The 20,466-nt window shown below is 48.5% G+C and overlaps 1 protein-coding gene across 1 annotated transcript in view; it reads left to right on the forward strand.

Annotated features, from left to right (window-relative positions):
- LOC125959461 (homeobox protein invected) overlaps nucleotides 1-20,466 on the forward strand; it is a 67,679-nt gene that overhangs the window by 2,574 nt on the left and 44,639 nt on the right. The window contains exon 4 of the mRNA XM_049692283.1: nucleotides 16,746-16,751. Coding sequence (XP_049548240.1) covers nucleotides 16,746-16,751 — 6 coding nt within the window. The remainder of the gene's footprint in view (nucleotides 1-16,745; nucleotides 16,752-20,466) is intronic.

The raw sequence follows: 20,466 nt of genomic DNA on the forward strand, positions 1-20,466 counted from the left end.
ACGTTCGTTCGCACGCATCTTCTTCTTCGTATTGTCGTTTGTTTTTTGAGGCCCGAGACCGAAAACGAAGTCCGTGGCTGCTGCCAACGGAGAAGCGACCGCTTTGAGCAACAGGAATGCTGCTGTTGCGCTGTTGCGCTGCTGCTGCTGTTGTGCGTCCGGAAGAATGCGTTCCCCATGGTCCCATTGGAGTGGCCCCGTTATCGGCGCTCGCCAGCAAAGTTTTCGGTGGCCATTTCCCGGAACCCGAACCGGGAAAAACCGGTAGCCGGGGCCAGGGCCGGCCAGGGATTGTGTGTTTTCTGTTCCTGTTCTGTTCCTCTCGTGCCTCGAAATGGTTTGAAATTGAATAAATATCTTCACTAAACAGCCTGCGGCCTGCGGCCAGCGAACGGAACAATAAGGGGATTGCGATTGTGTCCAATACGGAGGAATGTGTTTAATTTTAATTTGATGTACTTCCTGCATTGCTTCTCCGAGCACCGAGAATCGGCTTGGCTGTTATTGTAATTTGTACCAAGCCTGACAATGGCCGTTGCACTTGAAAATGCGTTTTTTTGGGGGATTTCTTAGGAAAAATGCAATCCAGATCTCTCTGCTCGGTGCTTGGTTGCATTTGGTTCCATTCCCGGTATGATGCAACCGGTTTGTAGCAGTGCCCTTCCTTTGTTTTCGTCCTCTAACGTTCTGATTGAACGGATCTATAAGCGAACAGAAACATTTCTCCAAGAAAGAGATGTTGATACATTTTTAAATGGTTTCTAATGTAAAGTCTTTCGGGAAAGGGAAAAAAGAAATATAAAATGATCAGGCACGCAGCTCGAAGCAGCTCCTTAAGCTGCTGACCATCTGTTGCAGTTCAATCAATTGGCACTAAGCTAAACTGCAATTGCCCTCACTGCAATATGCAACGGGGAACGGGATGCCTGTTGCGTTCCTTTTTTTTTTGCCTCAACAGGTTCAAACGATCAGTCCGAGTCCGAGTTCCGTTTTGCGAAACGGAACAGTTGTGCCCGCAAAGCGAAGGACACACACGGTACAATCGAAGAAAAAAAACGAAAAATGAACCAGTCAAAGAGCATTTTGCGAAGAAAAAAAAACAAGAGGATAAATTGCGATTTAATTCCGCTCAACAGGGTGCTGCTGCAACTGCTAGCAACAATTGTTCAATAGATTAACTTCATTAAAAGAGCATAAGACGGATCAAAAGACGCTAGCTAGCGGGTGTGTATTGTTGCATTTTAAATGTAACATTAAAAAATCGAATCCTTGGCCAACGAATGCATCGCTCGAACTCCGTGTGTGCATTGATAATTATTTCCCCATTTCTTCCGCGTCTTTTCCGCGTTCCACGTGCTACAACGCCGCCACTAATATGCTGCAAAAAGAAGGTGCGCGTTTGATCGAGCGGCGGCGTCAGCGGCGGCGTCGACTCCGAGAGCGCCATTCTTATGCGGCCGCGGTGCGTCTGCGTCATGCGTGGTCTGATGCCCGCGGTAACAAGCGCACTATCCTGGACGGGGCCGTGGCCGAGGGTGGGGTAGTAACTGGGGCAATGAATGCATAAGAAAGCCCTCCTCATGCCTCAACGCGTACACCTGCGGTGACTGACGCCGAAAGGGCAGGAGGAGGAGGAAGTGTTCTTGTAGTAGCCGCACTACAAACTAGGCAAACAAATTAACACATGAGCCGACGCCAGGGACGCCAGGAGGGCTGCGATCCGAGGTCCAGTCGGATGGACCGTGATGAGGTGCAGGCAATTAAGGCAAGGAGGGTACGAATGCATGTGGCCGTTGATGCAGACACACACACACACACAGAGGCACTACAACATTGTGCAAGGCGAAAGCAGCAACAACAACGGTGAACCAGTTGATGTCGCGCTCTCCGCGCCAATGGATGATGGGATCGCGGCAAATCAAAGCAAAATGTTCCGTGGCCTGGCGTGGCATGGCATGGCGGCTTCTGTAAACGAAGGAGGAGGGCCACACGGGAACCTGGAAAGAATTGATAGGGAAGGGAAAAAACGCGGGGATATCAAAACAGGACTTTGGATTCGTTTTTTCTCGACTTTCTCTAATTAAATGGTAAATGGCGAAATCGATTGAAATTGGTTTGATCAATCATTCAGCCTCGTCGCAGGCGGGAGGGAAGGAAGGGTGGGGGGGGGGGGGGGGGCGCAGGAATGTTGCATTCGGTTCTTTGCGCCCGTTTATGGGAGGAATAATTAAATAAACATATCGACAGTTAGGATCAATTTCCATGGCGTCCGTTATTGTCGTTTGATGATATGGTTGAATGTCGTTAAGTAGACTAAATGATGGTTTATTAACGTTTAGATGTTTAGAAAAAAATTGAGATTTTTTTCTGAAAAAATTGAGATTTTACCGCTTTAAGGTACAATTCAATTAATTGATTGGATGTGATATTTTGAACTATAAACGAACTTGTCCTTATCATAGCTAGCAGAAGACTTTTTGAGTTGTTTTTAGCTACAAGATAATAAAAACGACAAAAATTAAGCTGAAATTTCTATGACAGCTTCTAAAGAAGAAACAGAAACTGAATATTAAATACAGAACATGGCTATTGAGGGACAAATACGAGAGGAAAGCATATCAAATCATCTTCACAAAAAAAGTAACAGTATTTTGCGTATTGACAATGAACTCTGTGTTTTTCAGACAGCATAGACAACATGAATCCATGACAAAACAATAGAAGTCTCAATGGCAATCATCTATCTGCTAAAATCAACATAAAACCACCTTCAAAAACATTTAAAACACAAACAAACCTTATAGAATACAGACTACTCTCGCTAGAATGAAACCAAATCTATCAGACGCATACATCACACCTCTGGTCTGTTGGTGTTTGGCTGCTGCTGACTCCTCTAATGTGCGCTGATGTGGCGTTGCATTACCGCTGCTCGTATCTCAAGTGCATCAATAGACGGCTCGATTGTGAGTGAACTAAAATTGCACGGAATACACACGCACACACCACCAGTATGGCGAAAAGCAGGAAGGAAATGCATCGCACCGAAGTCCACAGCGCGCTCCACAACACCGTAAACCGTGGAAAGCCGTTCGCTTCACCATCGAATCGAGGTTTTTCCTCGATTTTCTCGTTGCTCACCGACGTCCGATTAGCGACGACAGTATGCGTGTGGTTCCCCGTGTATTCCCTGTCCCTACCTCAATCTATCGCGAAGGGAATACGCGCCGGTTCTTTCTCCCCTTTTACCGGTTCAACCTTGCTCCTTCGTAGGAAGACGAGAAGGAAGGTTCCGTTGTAGCGAGGGTCGAATGTCGTCGAACGTCGGGTGCGTCGTCCTTCTTGTTTCTGTTCTGTCGTGTCGTAGGTTCTCTTCTCAGCCGAGGTCCGGTGGCGATGGTAACTGTCGCCGCCGTTTCGCGTGTACTTAGTCTAGTCGTCTCCGATTCGCCGACGTCGCTATTCGTTGCTATGGACCACCCTTTGGAAAAAGGGGAGCAAGGCAAAGGGGATATGGCCTAGGCATAGAGTTTGCGGTCAGCTCAAATGGCTCAATCTTACCCAAATGGTCTGCAGCAGCAGCACGACGAACCTCAGGATGTTGATGTTCACTAGGGGGAAAGGAAGATATGTTGGAAAATTCATTAGGATGGAAAATAAATCATTCATGTGTCAATTTTCCTTGGTTCGCGATCTGCTAGTTTCTTGGCGAAGAGGTCTCGCTGCTGCCATTGCTTAATTGTCATTTAGCTGGCGATCGATCGATCGCGGGAGTACTGCAAGTACCCCTTCACCCCTCACCCCTCACCCCTTCAGCTCACTAACCGATTGAATGGTTGCCCGGGTCAGAGATGTAGTCAATTGGTTTGGACCGTGAACCGGAGGTTAGAGACCGGTACTGCCAGTAGCAGGCGCAATTTGCATACTACCCCCCTCTTCGGTAGTACATAAACGTCAATCAGCTGACATGAAAGGTAGAGTAGCGATCGAACGATCACGGTGTGTGTGTGTAGGAGGCGGAACTTTGGTCTCTCCGGTCTTCGTGATCAGGAAGGAGGTTATGGAAGTGGGGGAGCTGGCTGGCTTTCCTTTTTCGGGATCTGTCTGTGACGGAGTCGTGCCGATTGCCGATTCGGTTAATTAGAGCTTAATAGCGCGAGTGCGCTGTGCGATCGATCACCGATCACCCGGGGGATCTCGGTGCGCAATGTGCAATGGCATGCAGATGCGATTGGAATCTAGCTTTCGTTTGCTACGGGAGGAAGGCTTATGCTAGGGGGGAAATGATTAGGAAAAGGCCATTTTGTGCCTGCTGTTAAAATGGCAAAGGAGCAAGTTAATGTACTTTGCGCAGGTTTTAGTTACCGAAGGGCAACTTTTGGACATGTTAATTAAGTAACATTGACTACATAAATTGTGCTTAACCGTGGGCTAATGCATCTAGAAGCTCCATAACTCACTCTCTCTAATTACTGTTACTAACCAATGCTCGACAAAGTCCAAGAGATGGCAGTCTCTAGCAGCATCACCTGTAATGGCTGGCATGCCTCGTAGCACCAGTAGTGCTACTACCTCGATCGCTCGTTCACTCCAACATTACCGTCAATTAAGGGCCCTCTCTACTACCCTTTAATGGGGCTGCCGATGTGGCAATAATTTCCATGAAAATCCAACGCGATCACCGAGCGAGAACGCAAAAATGTCACAAATTTCCCTTTGAACCGCGCCGCTATGCAAGCAGCACTGGCACCGGCACCGGCAGCATCAATTACAATATCAATTACATAAAAGCTAATCACAGTCACCGGAGTGCCGGGGCCCCTTCTACCTTCCGCGAGAAGCGAGTCCATCAATCCGCGTTGTCGCCGACTGCGGTTCTCTGCGAATGGCGAAAGCTAATCTCGCGTCGCGCGCGTGCCCCTTGGAGGAAAGGGCCCCGTCGTCGTGGCCCCTCCGAAAGGGTGGAAGGGCGCGGGGAGACGGGGTGCCTCTGAAGCTTCTGATCAAAAGCCGGTGAAGCCGCTCGGACCCGGTGGCTTCTACGTTACGTGGAATCAGATCGTAGAAGGAGATCGATCGCTCGCTGGCTCGCTGGCTTCTGGCTGGACCTCTTATTGCACGATCGCTAAACATTCCGGGGGCCAAACCGGCGCGCGCATGGCAATCTCGGACATTCCATCGAGTGATCGAGTGATCGAACGATCGGGCCAGACCGCGTGATCGAAGACGATTCCGACGATTCTGTCTGTCTGTATTGGGTGCATGCGACAATTGGTGATAATCGGTTCCTTCACCTCGGTTCTGTTCTCGGCGAACGGCGGACAGAGAGAGAGAGGCCCGTGAGGCGATGATTTGCCGCCGGTGTTCTGGCTCGGCTCCATCGTGAAGGTTAATTCAATCATCAAATTGAGGTTACGGTGAGTGAGTGAGTCTTACTCACTGTTGCTCACGCTCGCGATCACTATCACGCGCCACCTGCCGCCGTCGTTGGGGTCTTGTGGAGCCCCTCGAATGCACCCAAATCGAGCGATTATCTATACATCCCGTGGTGTGCGCGGCCGGTCAGCCAGGGTCTCAGTCGTTGTTGGCGTTTGCAGTAGCGGCGAAGGTTCCGCGGCGAGTGAGCGTAGCGTGAAATTCACGATAAGACTCAACGGACCGACTCCTACTATGTGGGGAAGGAGGTCCGTACCCTTTTCGATGCTTCGATCCTGTGGTCGCTCCGTGGGGATTCTATTCCGTAGAAGCACCACCAACGGCAGCGGCAGTAGCAGCAGTCGCAGTATAATTCAATTGTTATATTATGTTGACCGATGGTTATCGGTGGATTTAACATTTTAACACATTGCCTCGGTTCGGTTCGGTTCGCACTGGTGGTGGTGGTGCTGGTGGTAGCTGACTGCCGAGGTCGAGTCGAGGCGCCACCATCCAGAGGTGTGTCCATGTGCCTTGTTTCTGTGTGTGTGTGTTTGTGGCGATGAAACGAAACTAAGCACGCAAAAGGGGGAAGGTTTAGTTGGTTGGTGGAAAGAGCTCCTTGGGTTTTGAAATAAAATTAAGGAGCTCACGGGGGAGGTGGGAGGGAGGGGGACCGATTGCGTCGCATGATAAACCACCCCCTCCTCCCACCCGCTTGGTTTTACCTTTTTGGCGATGGGTTTGAGTTTCGTCGACGGCCATGATGAATAGAGCACCACCATCCACCCGATCCACCAGGGACGATCGGGGTTTTTTCTTTCCCTTTTTTCTGGACCTTCTGGACCTTCTGTCCGTCCGCCGTCCCGTAATTCGTAATTTTTGCTTCTAATTAATTTCCTTCCGTTTTCCGTTGGTGGTGCCGATTGATGATTGTGCACTCGAGAACATAAAGATAAAATGAGCCGATAAGGAGGAAGGCCAGCGAAGACCCTCTTCGTCATCTTCGTCGTCGTAGTAGTCGTCGTGGATCGACGCATCGGAGGGAAAATCTCAAATTTGTTTAATATCTCTTGCCGGAGTCAGGGGTTTTGGTGTTTATTCATGAATAAACATCAAAAGGTTATAACAAATCTCTTTACCTATCTCTTTCTCGCTTATTCTTTCATTTTGATGTTTTGATGTGGAATGTTCCAATGTTTGGGAATCCCAAAAATGCCACCATTAATGTAGCGCACGTAATGAGTCATAAGCGAGTTGAAAAGAACGCAGGAAAAACCATTTTCCAAAGAGTTAGTGACGTTTATAACCAGAATCCCTTTTCGCTGTATCAATTTTTTTTTGACTTGTGTAACGTATTGGTTTATTCTCAACAAACTGATCTTTGGATTGCTCTGCGTTATAGCAACCCAAAGTGAACTAAGATGCAACAATAACACTATACAACAACTTGTGACCCCGCATAGATATGAATGACAAACTGCTGGCCCCCGCGGGGAGATGATAGATGCCCGGCATCATTAACTTGACCTCGGACTCTCCTCGGAATGCATTTTCGGGATACGAGCAATCGCCAATCGCCCCTGGCGACCACTAATCTTATCACACCCATTGTCACGTACTCACCGGTTTGTTGTGCGATGAGTAATGGGACAAAGATTAGCATTCCGGAGGGGTGGGGTCCGTTTATGCAGGATATGCTGCTGGCCTATGTGTATGTGTGTGGACCACTTCCTTCCCGTTTCGCTCCGTCAGACATCTCTATTGCTTCCGATTCGTCTCGGCTCGCGTTTTATCAGCAAAAGGGCAAGAGCTCGCTTCGTCGCGTTCTGTTTTTTTTTGCATAATTATTATTAATGTCCTTCGATCAGCCGATGGCCGCGTGTGATGTCTCGTTTACAGCGGCGTCTGCAGCAGCACCAGTCGTTGTCGTTGCCGTTGCCGGAGTTGCTGTAGCATCATGCTTCGGATGCGAGTTAATTAATTGGTTGATGAATTAATTAGACGAACCGAACACACTTCAGGTCCTGGAGGAGGTAATGATAGTAATGCATCGAGTACGAACCCTTCTCCTAACCACTCCGGGGCCTCTGCCATACATTAATTATTGATCAATCTTCCTGCGTTCCTGCGTTCCGGGATGAGCCGAGATGCCGAGCAGCTCGTTCGTTCGCTAATTAAACCCCCGCGATGCCCGATGCCAGGGCCAGGGTATTAAATCGTCAGGTACTTGCGAAATGGCTACCATTTATGGTGCCTCATCCTAATGGCCTCCAATTCAGGCTTCAAGTGAATCAATCAGACTAGCGGCGCTGGTCCGGTCTAATCAGGCGGCATCCTCCTCCTCTCCGTCATCGTCTTCGTGCGATCGATTGGATATTTTGGGTTAATTTATAGCATTCCTCTCGTGGCACTGGTGCAGCCCATGATGCGGTCTTAAGCATCGTAAAACCAACGAGCCAGCTAGCCCCGCGAAAGGTGTCACTAATCAGCGTCTGGCGGGGCTGTTGTTTTGATCCCTTCTAACCAGTCCAACCAATCCTCAACCAATCAACGACCAAGACGACGACGACGATGGGTGAAGGTGTGAAGGGCTTTTATGACACCTTTTCGAATGGTTATGGTCCTCGAGGCTCGCACCGGATTGCGTTTCGATAACACAGAGAGAAAGAGAAAGAGAGAAAGAGATGGACAAAAAAGAAAAGAAAAGACAAGCGACGGCCACGACGACAACGACGGCGACACAAATCTGCAGCGAAAAACGGAGGAAACAAAAAAAAAGCGTCCAAAAACAAAACACACACAACAGAAGGAAAAAAAAGCGTCCAGCGAAAAGCGAGTCGGTCGGTTTCGAAGTTGAGGAGCTCGTGTATATTGCTGGATGGCGACCACCCACCGAGTGACCACCCAAGAAGGACAGGGATTGCGTCGCCTCCGGGGCCCCGATCCGTCGATCCGGAGCGGAGCATAATTCGGGCATCCGTTTTTTTTTGTTCGGTCCCATGGCCCCTCACGAGAGAATGGGCTCTCTCTCTCTCTATGGCTCTCTCGCTCTCTCTCTGTCTTTCTCCGTTGGCTCTCTAATCGCTTCGTTTATCATAATCCAACGATCACAAATGACGACCAACTCGACTCTCGATTTGGCCCCCGAGTGGTGGAGGCAAAAGAGGAACCCGGGATCAACCGGGGGAAACGGGAAACGTCTCCATTGATATCGAGAGAGCTCCGGAGACATTAAAGGCAAAAATAGCAACAAAAAAAAAATCAAAAATCATTCGATCACCATAAGGTGGTCGAGCATCGAGTCGAGTCGAGTGGCTCTGGGAGAGTTCGAGCTTTCCGGAATTAATTCTCGCTCCCCTTCTTCTTGCTTCCCTTCTTCCTTTATCCGGCTCGGCTCGGTTGGTCTGCTCCACTTTGCTTTGCGTGTGTCATTCGGTTTCGGGGAGAGGTTTTGGTGACATGGATTGATATGTTTCTAGGACAGACCTTGGAGTGTTGAAAGAGTGAGGACCTTCGAAGTGCGAATGTATTCTTTCAATGGAAGTCGTCTATTCCCTTATGAAGTAACGTACTTCTAGCTAGTGGTCATACTTCTTCCGAGGAATGTGAACTTTTCGATCAATGACCCGCTCCAGAGACCACCTACCAATGCTCGGTATTGAATTATGTCATAAAGATACACATAATTCGGGGCAAAAGCGTCGTCGTTAAACTGATCTACAGCCAGCGATCGATGGTCGAGAGGAGACGAGAAGTTGGCCCTCCATCTACACCCGAAACACCGAACCCGTGGCCCTCCTAGTGAGGTCCTCTAGGAGACCGAGAGGCTTATCAATGGAGGCTGTTCTGCTGAGTGCGCTTCGACCGCCGTCCAAGTGCCCACGCCGCGCAGACGCCGAGTCCGCTCGGTCAGCTCGGTCTGTACCGTTTCCTTTACATCCCGGTTCCCGGTTCTCCAGTTCGGTTCTTAATTTGTCACTTGGCATTTGATGCGCGAGCGAGTGGTGTACCCACCGCCGCCTGTTTGGTACGTGACAGTTTGGGGTCTTAAGTGAGACATTAAAGTGTGGTGTTGTTGCTGTGTTGTTTACGGGACTTTTCGGTTCTCCCGACACTCGACCCGGCCTTTGAGACCACAGTAAGAGGAGCGAAGGGAAGGAGGCGCACGAGAAAGAGAGGGAAGGAAAAGGTTCTGAGGATTTAGTTTCAATTGAATGAAACTGAAAGTAGAACCCGTCTTGAAGGCGTTTGACGCTGTGACAAGAACCGGATTGGAGATGGGAACAAGAAATAAAGGAATTGATTGTGCAAGTGTAGAGGATCAAAAAGTTTGACGTACAGTATGCCTAAACAATTTTTCCAACTTTTTAAGACATTGAAAAATTGGCCTATTTTTTATAGAGAACTCATATCGTTCGTCTCAATTTTAATCCTACTCAATTTTGCTTTATACTTTTTTTAAAAAAGACTCACTCCATAAAATGTTACGCTGGAAGCGCTCGAGTAACGCAAGAATAACTCGCAAAAAAATAGTTATCATCCTATATGTTTTGGCTCGTTTAATATTATAGATTACCTCTATTATTTGCCATAACAAATTCCCAACATCTTTGCAATAAAAGCAGCATCTTTGCAACAAAAGCATCGTTTTCGGGAGCAAATATTCTTTTATCAGTTTTAATTCCTTACAATAATATGCTGCTTTTGGGATTAAATTTACTTTTGAAGTATAATAAAACTGAAGTAGAATAAAACTGAAGCTATTACGTTGTTTGAACATTAGGACATTGATTCTTGAAGGAAAATCAGGAAAATCAAACTCCCAATTTTTTGCATGGATGGATTACAGGTTTTTGTGCATCAAAAGATAAGTTAAGATAAAATTTGAATCATAAACAAGACTAACTGGGTTTAGTGAAATTAATTTGAATTCATTTAATAAAAAAAAATAAATTTTTTAGAGCTATGGCAACAGAAAAAGTGGAAAAATATGACATTAAATGTGAAATCAGTTAGACAAAGTCGTGAAAAATGTCTTCAAAAAGAGCTGTCAGGCAAATTAACAGAAAGTAAAGCAAATTAATAAAAAGCAATGTCCTTCACTCGCTTTCGACCCCCTGTTCACTCAACTAATTTCCCTCTTCGCCGGAATCTCCCAGCGCAATTCTGCGAAACGGGATATTCAAAACCCCCGAAAAAAAAGAAGCTCCACAAAACACTCTCCCCGTGTACGTCGGAAGTGTGACGTCCCGGAGCCCCGGAGGAGAAGGAGTTGGACCGAGAGGTCGCTGTAACGACCGCGCCGGTAAACGTACATTCCCGCCGGAGTTGCAAATCGAAGAGGAAACGGTCCGACAACCGGGACCGTCGTCGTAACACCATAAGTGAGTCAGTCAGTAAGAGCGAACGCAACGAGAGAATGGCCAGGACAGGACCACCCAAGTTGCAACGGTTCTGCTGTTGCTGCAACTGCATTCGATGCATGTCCGAGAGAGAGAGGTTAAGCTGTAGAGTGCCGCCGGAGGGAGCGTGACGGCGCGACATTAAGCGAGATCCGCACTGCTGGGGAACAGCCGCCGGTTGGTGCGTCGTCGTCGTCGTCGTTGTTCCGGTGTTTTGACGTTTTTGCACCCAGCAGGAAGGGGGGGTTCCACGGACCCATAAGCGTTCTCGTCCTTGCTCTCCTGGTTCCATCATTTGCAGCCCCTTCTTCTACCCCTGAACCCAGGAAGTTCCCTTTTGGGGCGTCCTTTTGTTTTACGCTTCGCTTTCGTTCGCGTTCGTCGCGTTCGTCGTCGAAGTGTTATAAGTCCTTCTTCCAATTGTGTTGGTTATCTTTATCGGGGTTCTGTTGCTGCCGTTCGCTGCTTGCTTCCTCTGCCCCGGTTCGTTCGTTCGCGGTTCCGTTGGGTGGATGAGACGAAGAGGAAGTGACCGCAACGGTGTTTATGAGTTAATTATGGCGAGCGGGTTTTTTTTCGCAACATGTGGCGAGAGGAGTTTATGGAAAGATGATAGCTTCCATTTCAGGCCTGGGCTCGGGGTTTTTCGAGTCCAGTTAGATAAGATGTTTATGATCATTCCATTCGTTCGCAATTGGATTAAATTTGAAATCATTTACGTCTCTTAATGGCGATCGTTTGTGGTGGGTCTTTTGAATCGCTCTTTGAAAATGTATCAGCTTAATCTTGCTTTAATTGATTAAATTTGAGTTAATGTTTATGCGGTTTACTCAAACGGTTAATTAATTTTAAACCATAAAGATGAAACAAAGGTTGTAAATCAAAGCGAACATGCGAAACTCATCGGCATCTTGTAGTAAGTACCAGAAGAATCGAATGCAAAACAATACAATCGGCAAATGTCACTCGATGACATTTACTGCACACAGTGGTGGATGTCGCAGCGTTTGTTTTTGTCGATCGCGAGTACAGCATTGCTGCGTGACCGTTAAGTGTGTGTTTTTATGGTCCCGATTTGCAGATCATTTCGATTGACCTTCTTTCAATTCGAAGTGAAGTTAAACGAAGTTCTGCACTGCTCTGCTCGCTATTTTCAGTAGCGGGCGTCTGTACATTAGATCTCATCGCGATGAGGCTACAGACCACTTACGCTGTCAATTGCAAATCCAATGAAGGTGATAGTAAAGCGCAAAACAATACCACAGCGTCTGCGTGATCGTCGAATCGTCTGCCAAGCCCTAGGTCTAGGTTTACCGCTAGTCGTCACGCGGCCATTGCATCACTCATCGTCTTGTTATGCTAGCTGGTGCCCATAAGAGCTAGCAGGCGGTTTTCCCTTTAATGTTTGTAAAGCGGTTTCACCAAGGTGCCAATGGTTGCGCGGTGGTGGACGTGACGTAATTGAGGGTGTAATTCACACGAAACCGAACCGAAGAAGGATCTCAACCTTCGGTCGGTGCACGCGCGTGCCCAGCACTGCCGTCGGTCTTGAAGTGGCCTCCGGGAGGATGATGAGAAGAGGATGCCGCAGTGGCCGCCAGTAGCGCAGTGATGGCCATGACTGCGAGGAGCGCGCGATGATACGGACCGATGATTAATGATCTCTTCTTCACTCTAATCCATCCATCCAACGATGGGCACGATCGATCGGGGATCGGGGAGCACGGGAAAGGAGAATGCATCGTGATCACTATTCCTAGAGTCCACTAGCCAAGGGTTGAGCGGACTTCAGCTGCCGCCAGAAGTGCAAAAACAGCACCAGCCAGCCAGCCAGCCAGCCAGTCCCACATCCGGTCAGCGTGCATGCGTGCCGGCATGCCAGGTGGGGTGTGGTGGTGCTGTGGTTGCTCCCTCCCCGCCGTAAATGACTAACCGAATGATGCTCACGCGCGATGATGATGATGATCGTCATTGCGCTCATGGTGGAATAATTTAATAATTGCTGATTGTCTGTAATTATACCGAGGGTCCGCCCCTGGGCTACGCGCCGTACACACACACACCCCGACACCCGGACCTCCCGTTACCTTTGAATTGCTCAATTGGTCGGCCCCGAGGTGCCGCGAGGTTTGCCATTTTCTCATGCCGTTCTACTGGATGCTGCTGCTGTAACTGTTGCTTCGTAGATCCGGTTAGACTTGATCGGTTTGCTGCAGTGCTTGGAGCCGCGAAGCTCGCCTCGTTAATCGCGTGTTCCGTTCCGACCAATGACACACAATGGCCACACCAGTGCCGGCATCTGGTCTCAGGCCTTAGGCCCAGGCCGGCCATCTTCGCCGGCGCCGCCGGGTGTGCTGATCGTGATTAACAATTCTAATACAGGTGAGATCACCTGCGGTGCCGCGGTGACAGCTTCGTGAGCGCTGCGCGAATGTTTTAATTGAGACCGAGTCCGGCTCAGTCCGTAGACGACGACGACGACGACGACGACGGAAGGGTGAACGAGAGGGGCTAAAAGGTTTGAATCGTAAGCGATCGTCGGGCGTCGTCGATGATTAATCTATTAGCGACGCTCGACGCTAGGATGTGTGTATGGAACTCTCCGGTGGCATCCGGCGTGATCGATCGTGAGGCGCTGGTGTCCGAAGGGGGCTGTCGCGCGCGTCCGGTGACATTACCACTTCGCCATCCGCGATCTCGCCACCGTTGGTCGTTCATTCTGTTTTTTTTTGTCATAAATTATGGTCCCCCGGGTAGAGGACGGACTTGAGCGATCAATTAAAACCGTTTGGTGCAGGTCGCAAATCTAGCTGCTTTGATTGGTTTCGTTGGTGGTTGGTGGGTTGTAGCTGTAATGGGTGTCATTCATCATACACTTTCAAATGAACGTTTGATTTAGTAATCATAAGATATGTGACATTGTTGAGACTTGAGAGAGAGAGAGGAAGTGTTAATAGAATTGTGTTAATGAGATTTTAATGCAGTATTTGCTGTTTCATTTCAAGCGAATTAGAGAGGGTCAATAGATACACCAGTTGTAGAATGTGACAGAGCAGTTGAATGTTGAGCCAAGTATCAGCTAATTAATCACTTTTTACATAGAAAAGGCATTTATATTTCTTTGCTTTTAGTGGTTTTTATTACAATTTCATGAAAATATTTAAATTAACAGCTTATCTTACACATATCTTGAAACCCCTTAAAGCCTTTTCTACATAATTTAAACAACTTTAAAGTGGATAAAGTTCCTTCAATCCAAACTACTTCAAAGTTCCAACCAGCGCTTATTTTTATTGCCATTTCATCAAACAACAGTTTACACGTGTCTTTAAAACTTTGAAACACTTTTCTACATAATTTAAACAACTTTAAAGTGAATAAAGTTGCCTCCAATCTAACCAGCAATTATTTTCATGACTATTTCATAAAAAAATTAAATAAACAACAGTTTACACATGTCTTTAAACCTTTTTAACACTTTTCTAATCGTTGTAAAGAACTTTAATGTTCTTCTTCCAATCCAATTCCTTTTGGGATGTCAAGAACACGTAAAACTATAAAAAGTTTTCAAATTAATTCATCTTTCAACTCCTCTGTCATAGCTTAAACTTGACAAACAATTAGCCCAAAATTTAGCCCCCCAACAAGTAGGGTACTTGGGTAAAAACACGTCAGCGAACATGATAAATGAAAGCATGCAACAAGAGGTCAACGCAAGCGCACGCACACACCGAAACACCATTTCCGTAGAGTCACAACGATCCCCCTCTGAGTTCGCCAGTTTGCTCCATAAAATACCGCTCCGCGTTGATGAACCGTCTCTCCTCCTTATTTGCGCTCTCAATCGACGCAGCAGCAAAACTGCAGCGCCCGGTGCATCGCGGCAGTGCATCGGTGTTGCATTTCGTCGTGGCCCCGGGACGGGCAGAAAAGACGCGGGGTGCAGTGCAGTGGAAGGAAAAGGAAGGAAGGAAAGGAAGGAAGGTCGCGCACCGTTCCGGCTTCGTGGGTGGTCGCCATTCCTCGCCGGCGAACGTGCCATCTCCCCGGATAGCGGGCTGCAGCGAACGCAGCGAGCGGCATGGAGAGAAATGGCGTGCGGTTGCTGGAACAAGCAAATCGAGTCCCGCGACCATCGAGTGAGACGTTGCGCTAACGATGTGCACATACTCTGCACAACAACCCCCCCGGGGGGGAGGGAAAAAGGGGTGCAAGGAGGGGTGGTACCGTCGGTCAGGAGGGGGAAACGCACACCGAGAAGGAGCGCGCGCGCTCATTTCAGTCATATTTGGACATGAATTGTCATAATACTGTGCGATGGTGGTGGTGGTGGTGGTGGTGGGGCTGGTGCATCATAAGTATGACTTCTCCAACATCGGCTTATGCTCCTCATCCCCTTCCTCTCTTCTGTTTTCCTCTCCCTCTTTTTCGTCCAGATTCATTTGTCACTCTCGCTTGCAATCTCGCTGTAGTACTGGCTGCGGTCTTTGCGGCGAATGTTGGCTGCGTTCTGTTGTTGTTGCTGCTGCCGAGTCCGCCGAGACTCCGACAGCTCAGTTTTTGGCCAGAAAATTAGGGATTAATTTATGGCCGTGCGCTTTTAATGCGCTTTGGGGGCCGTATCATGTTTGTAAGTGAATCACCTTCACCACTACCACTAACGACCGAAAGCACAAACACAGTGGCTGGCCTTGGTTGACGCAGCTGTTCGGTGTGGCGGTCAGAGAGTTCTTCTGTCTTCTGAGCTGCTGTCTGATCTGGTGGCCACGAAGATCGCAACGCTTAGAGGTGACATTGGCCACGATACCGTCTCGACAACCGGTGGCAACCGAAGCAGCAATTGCAGCAGCAGACGACGACGACGACGACGTCAAACGAAGGAGATTAATTGCCGCAATCCAACTGTCCGTCCGTCCGTCGGTTCGACTCTGTTGTGTTGTTCTTAATGGATGTCCAACCTTTTTTTGTTATGGTCTTTACGATGAGTTGTTTAAACACAATGTTTAATTCAGTTATTTTGTTATTCGGTTTCGTGCGGACATTCGACAGTTCGATCGCTTCTTGCGTGACAACAAATGGCCGCGCCTGGTTCTAAAGTGGACAATAATGATCGATGCGAGGCACGATCGCGGGACGATCATAATCCACTCCGAGAGGGCGCTAGGTGGATTATGCATCATCCTTCCCGTCTTCTCCTCTCCTCCCGGTGGTGCGGTCAATGCTTATGAGGGACCACTACTACTGCCGGTCGCAAACAACAATAGCCACCCGGGCAACGCACTCGTCGGCTTCCAGCACTCTCTCTCTCTCTTTCTTGCTCTCTCTCCCTCACTCTCTTCGTCTCTTTTTGGCTCCTTCGATGGCGGTCGATGGCGGCGTAACATAAAAAATAATCTTCTTTAGATTGAAATGTCAAAATATTGTTTTTTATGACTCACCGCCGTCACCGTCACTAGCGCCCTGGCCTCTGGTCTGTGGTCGATGGTGAAGGACGCATTGGCCGACCGACTGTCCGGGGGTGCTGCTGTTGCTGCTGCTGCACTCCACACGCCTTCGTACGTGGCCAACATTTCCGACGGTTCCTGGTTCTCCTTTTTTGTGTGTGTGTGTGTGTGTCTGTTTTTAGGACACACAGAACAGGGAAAGGGTGGTGATGGTAGAGGAAACAGGCAGTTCGGTAGTTTCCGATTTGGTGTGAAATACAATCGGGTGAATCCGGGGGAGGGAGCAACATAGACATAAACCATTTAGGGAAATGATTTATCCGATTTTGGACCCGGGGCGGGGAGAGAGACAGGGGCACGTCCCCCCGGTGATCGTGTGAAGGTTGGTGGTGAAGGACACATTCTCCCTTATCCATGCCAAAAAGTGCCTCGAACCTGGAGACAGAGAGCGAAAGAGAGAGAGGCAGAGAGAGCGCCGTAGGAAGGAGTCTCGGCGGGACCACGAGCGATAAGACCACCCTGGCTGGCTGGTTGGCTGGCTGGCTGGCAGTGGCCAGTGCCAAGGCATGCAATGTGTTGGGCATAAAACGAATGAGAACGGACATAAGAACGAGATAAAAACCCGCACACACACACACACACAAACACACATCTGGGGGCAGCCCGGCTGGCGCAGGACACCCAGCAAGTTCGCGCTGGGTGATCCGAATATGGACCTCGAAGGTCTTTTTTCGTTTCTTTTCTCCTGTGTTTTTTTTCTTTCGCTTCTTTCTCTTCGTTTTTCCTTCGTTCCGTTTCGTGATCGCGATCGCGAGGCTGTCCGGTGGCTTCAGCGAGCTGGTGACACACACACTGGGACGGGGTGGAAGAGGAGAGGCAGGGAGTAGAACGAAATGTTTGTCACACGACAATGTATACGCGATGGGCGATCGCCGGCCGACCAGCCAGCCGGTCAGCGGTTAGATGATTAAGATGTTACGAGCGGTTTTAGATGATCTTCCGGGATAGATAAATAAAAAGTGTTGGTAAAGTGGTGAGAAGGAGAGAGAGAGGGGGGGGGGGATGTGGTGGTCCGGATCTCTCCGGTTAAACCCTCAAGGGGATTAGAGAGGATGTCGCTTGAGACGAGAGGGAGAGAGAGAGAGAGAGGATCGCGATCACCGGACGGGCGGACGGACGAACGGACGTTGACGTAACCGCGGCGTGGAGAGTCAAACTCGATCGAAGAAAGGAAGCTGTTGATGCGATCGATCGATCATTTCAAAGCGAATAAATGAGGGTTTTTGGGAATCTTTTATTACTTCTCTAATTGATGTAATGTTACGATGCCTTTTGATGACATTTGACAGTTGACTTGTGACGTTTCAAGTGCTTTATTGTCTTCATTATAACGAGTTTATAAACAAATCTTTCCAAGAGTTTACTCACTAAAGTCGGATCGTTCGAAATTACTAATACTAAGCATAACATGGCCCATTGGAGCTCGCTTGCTGCTGTCTGCTGTCATCTACATCCCCATCCCCATTACTCATTACCAACAACGACAACGACAACGACATCGACGACGACGTGCTTCCTCTATTATTATTGTTATTGCTACTAGTGCTGCTGCTGCTGCTGCTGGTACTATTCCAGAAGTCAGCTCGTGGTTGCCACAGAATTGACTACGAACTGTCACAATAGCACAACAGCACCTCCTCACCTCCCGTCCAGCTGTTCTATCTGGGGACCACCGGCGTGGGGGAGCTGTCACGCATAAAAATTGCTTAATAATCTACGAACCACCCTCACCGCGTGGTGGCCACCATTGTTTGCGTGCGTCTCGCGCCCCACCAGACACCCTCGTGTTCCCTCCTCGTTTGTTCCAACTCCCCAAAGGGGGAGCCGATTAGCCAATCATCATCGGTTCGACAGGACGTTCGACGGCACACAGAGGAGGATACTACGGCTGTGCTCCGGAGTCCGGACCGAATGTCTTTGTTTCCCCGGCGGTGGTGGCAGCTACCGACAACCTTCGCTGACAAACAACAAACTTACGCCCGCGCGCCGCTGTGTGTATGTCCTTCGGTCCCAACAAGAACAGCTGACAGCTCCTGTCCCTGCTCCTGCGTCCTGCCTTCGATCCTCCTTTTAGGACTGGGCCTCCAGAATAAGCCAGAATTATTTATCGACCTCAATCGGTTCCACAGTCTCGAGGAGAAGGCTCCTCAAGGTATTAGGGTATATACTATGTACCCGCGTATACTGGTTATGGAAGAAGTTCACTTTTCGTTCAGGTTTTGTGGGTCTTTAAGACAAGGTCGTTCATAATAGCTGGTTGTGTTTGTTGAAATACTCGCGCCACAACGTTGTACTTTATCGGATATCCATCCAACACTACGTTCTGCGAATTTGTCACGCAGTACACCCAACAGGCACCAGCTTTAGATTGGATGGACCAGCTCTGCTACCACTCTCTGGAGGCCCCTAATTGTGGTCAGAGTCATGTGGTGTGTGTGTCTGTGTATTGCAAATTGAATTTTACGCCACCAAAACGAAACTCAATTCCACCGTTCTGCAGACTGTGCCGGTCTAGCTCAACGAACTGACGTTGTTAATAATCGATAAATCAGGAACACATTGGACGGTCGAGCGACTGACTGTGACTCCGACACGAACTGCAGGACCACGGCCAGTCGATTCGATTACAAGATTTATGCGTTTTTAACAAGACTCAAGGGTGTTGAGAGATGCGGTCGCCGACGCCGCTGCTGGCGATGCTGGCGTGCAGCTGCCGTTTGACGCGCCGCGACTCTTCGTGACTAATCGCGTGGCCTGTGCTCGGTTCAGTGGCCGGAATCTCGGAATACCTCGAATTTACAATGTTTGCCGTCGATTGCTCTCGCTCTGTTGCTATACTGTGGCTAATGATGACGTTCGCTTCTTATCGTTGCAGGTACGGACACGGACGACGATGGTGCAGAACACTCGCGTCAAATGGAAACACATTAATGGTTGTCAAAATATTTAGAATATATTCCAATATTCCCCTTCGTCAATGGCCAATGAAGGGATGGTAGCAACCCCTACCAGCAGCAGCAGATACCCAAGGGAGAAGCCACAAATTGACACTTTCCCCGGGATCGATATTCGAGCTGAAGGGTCAAGGGAACGGATGGTCTTCCTTCTGCTGCTGCTGCTGCTGCTGCTACCTCTTCTCGTCGATATCACGATGCGATTTGCACTTATTACTTCCCATCTGCAATTGCACCCTTGCTACCAAAGAGAAGAGTGCAGGGAAGTGCATGCAGATGTGCGCGCGAGGGTTGAACGATCGTGCTGCTGATCTGCCTGCTGATGATGATGATACGGGAGGGGGAGATGGTATAAACTGCATTCATTTGCACAGCGGCAATATTCATCAACAGGGTATCATTCACATCGAACTGCTGTTGTTGTTGCCGATGCTGTGTGTGATTGTGCCGGGAATGAAGAAATGTTGATGAAGAGGAGAAGGAGGAAGAGAAGAAGGGCATGAATGGTGACAGCCCGGACCGAGCGGGGGAACGGATCCGGGTTTTTATTATGTGGGATTTTAATATTCGGTCATTAGGGCGACTAATGAGTGGTAATGATAATGATGAGGTTAATTATGATCAGCATTGCCAAACGTCGGGATGATGATGCTGCTGCTGCGGCTGCGGCTGCTGCACCCGCGTGTGATGATGAATCTGTGCCAGACGACTGACGGACTTGTATTTTTGGATTCGGATTCGAAGACAGACGGATGCAACCGGGAACGGGATGCAGATTGTCTGAGAGGCAGTTGGATGAACCGGGTCTCAGTCTCCGGTACAACCACAACTCTATACCGTTTCAAATTGTAAGCCAAACGATCGGTGCTTGGGTGTGTTTGTTGAGGTGCATTATGCGTTGAACAAATGGACCATTAGCCGTTCCTTCGTTGTATTTGGTGTTCTGACTTCTTGTTCAGATTATAATATATTGGAGAAAAATGTATCCATACAAGTTTCTAGAGATGGGGTTGTCACTTTTTCTAACGATTTTTTATTCGAGTTTGAAGCTGATTCACTTTTTCTTAGCTACTTATAATAACGACGACGGAAAATCGGGGCAACAATTTACATTTTAGATGATAACATTTGTAGAGCAGCTGCTTTATTGAAGCACTATGTCCATTAGTTGCTTATTTTAAAAGATTA

This window comes from Anopheles darlingi, chromosome 2, assembly GCF_943734745.1.
Source record: "Anopheles darlingi chromosome 2, idAnoDarlMG_H_01, whole genome shotgun sequence".
NCBI lineage: Eukaryota > Metazoa > Arthropoda > Insecta > Diptera > Culicidae > Anopheles > Anopheles darlingi.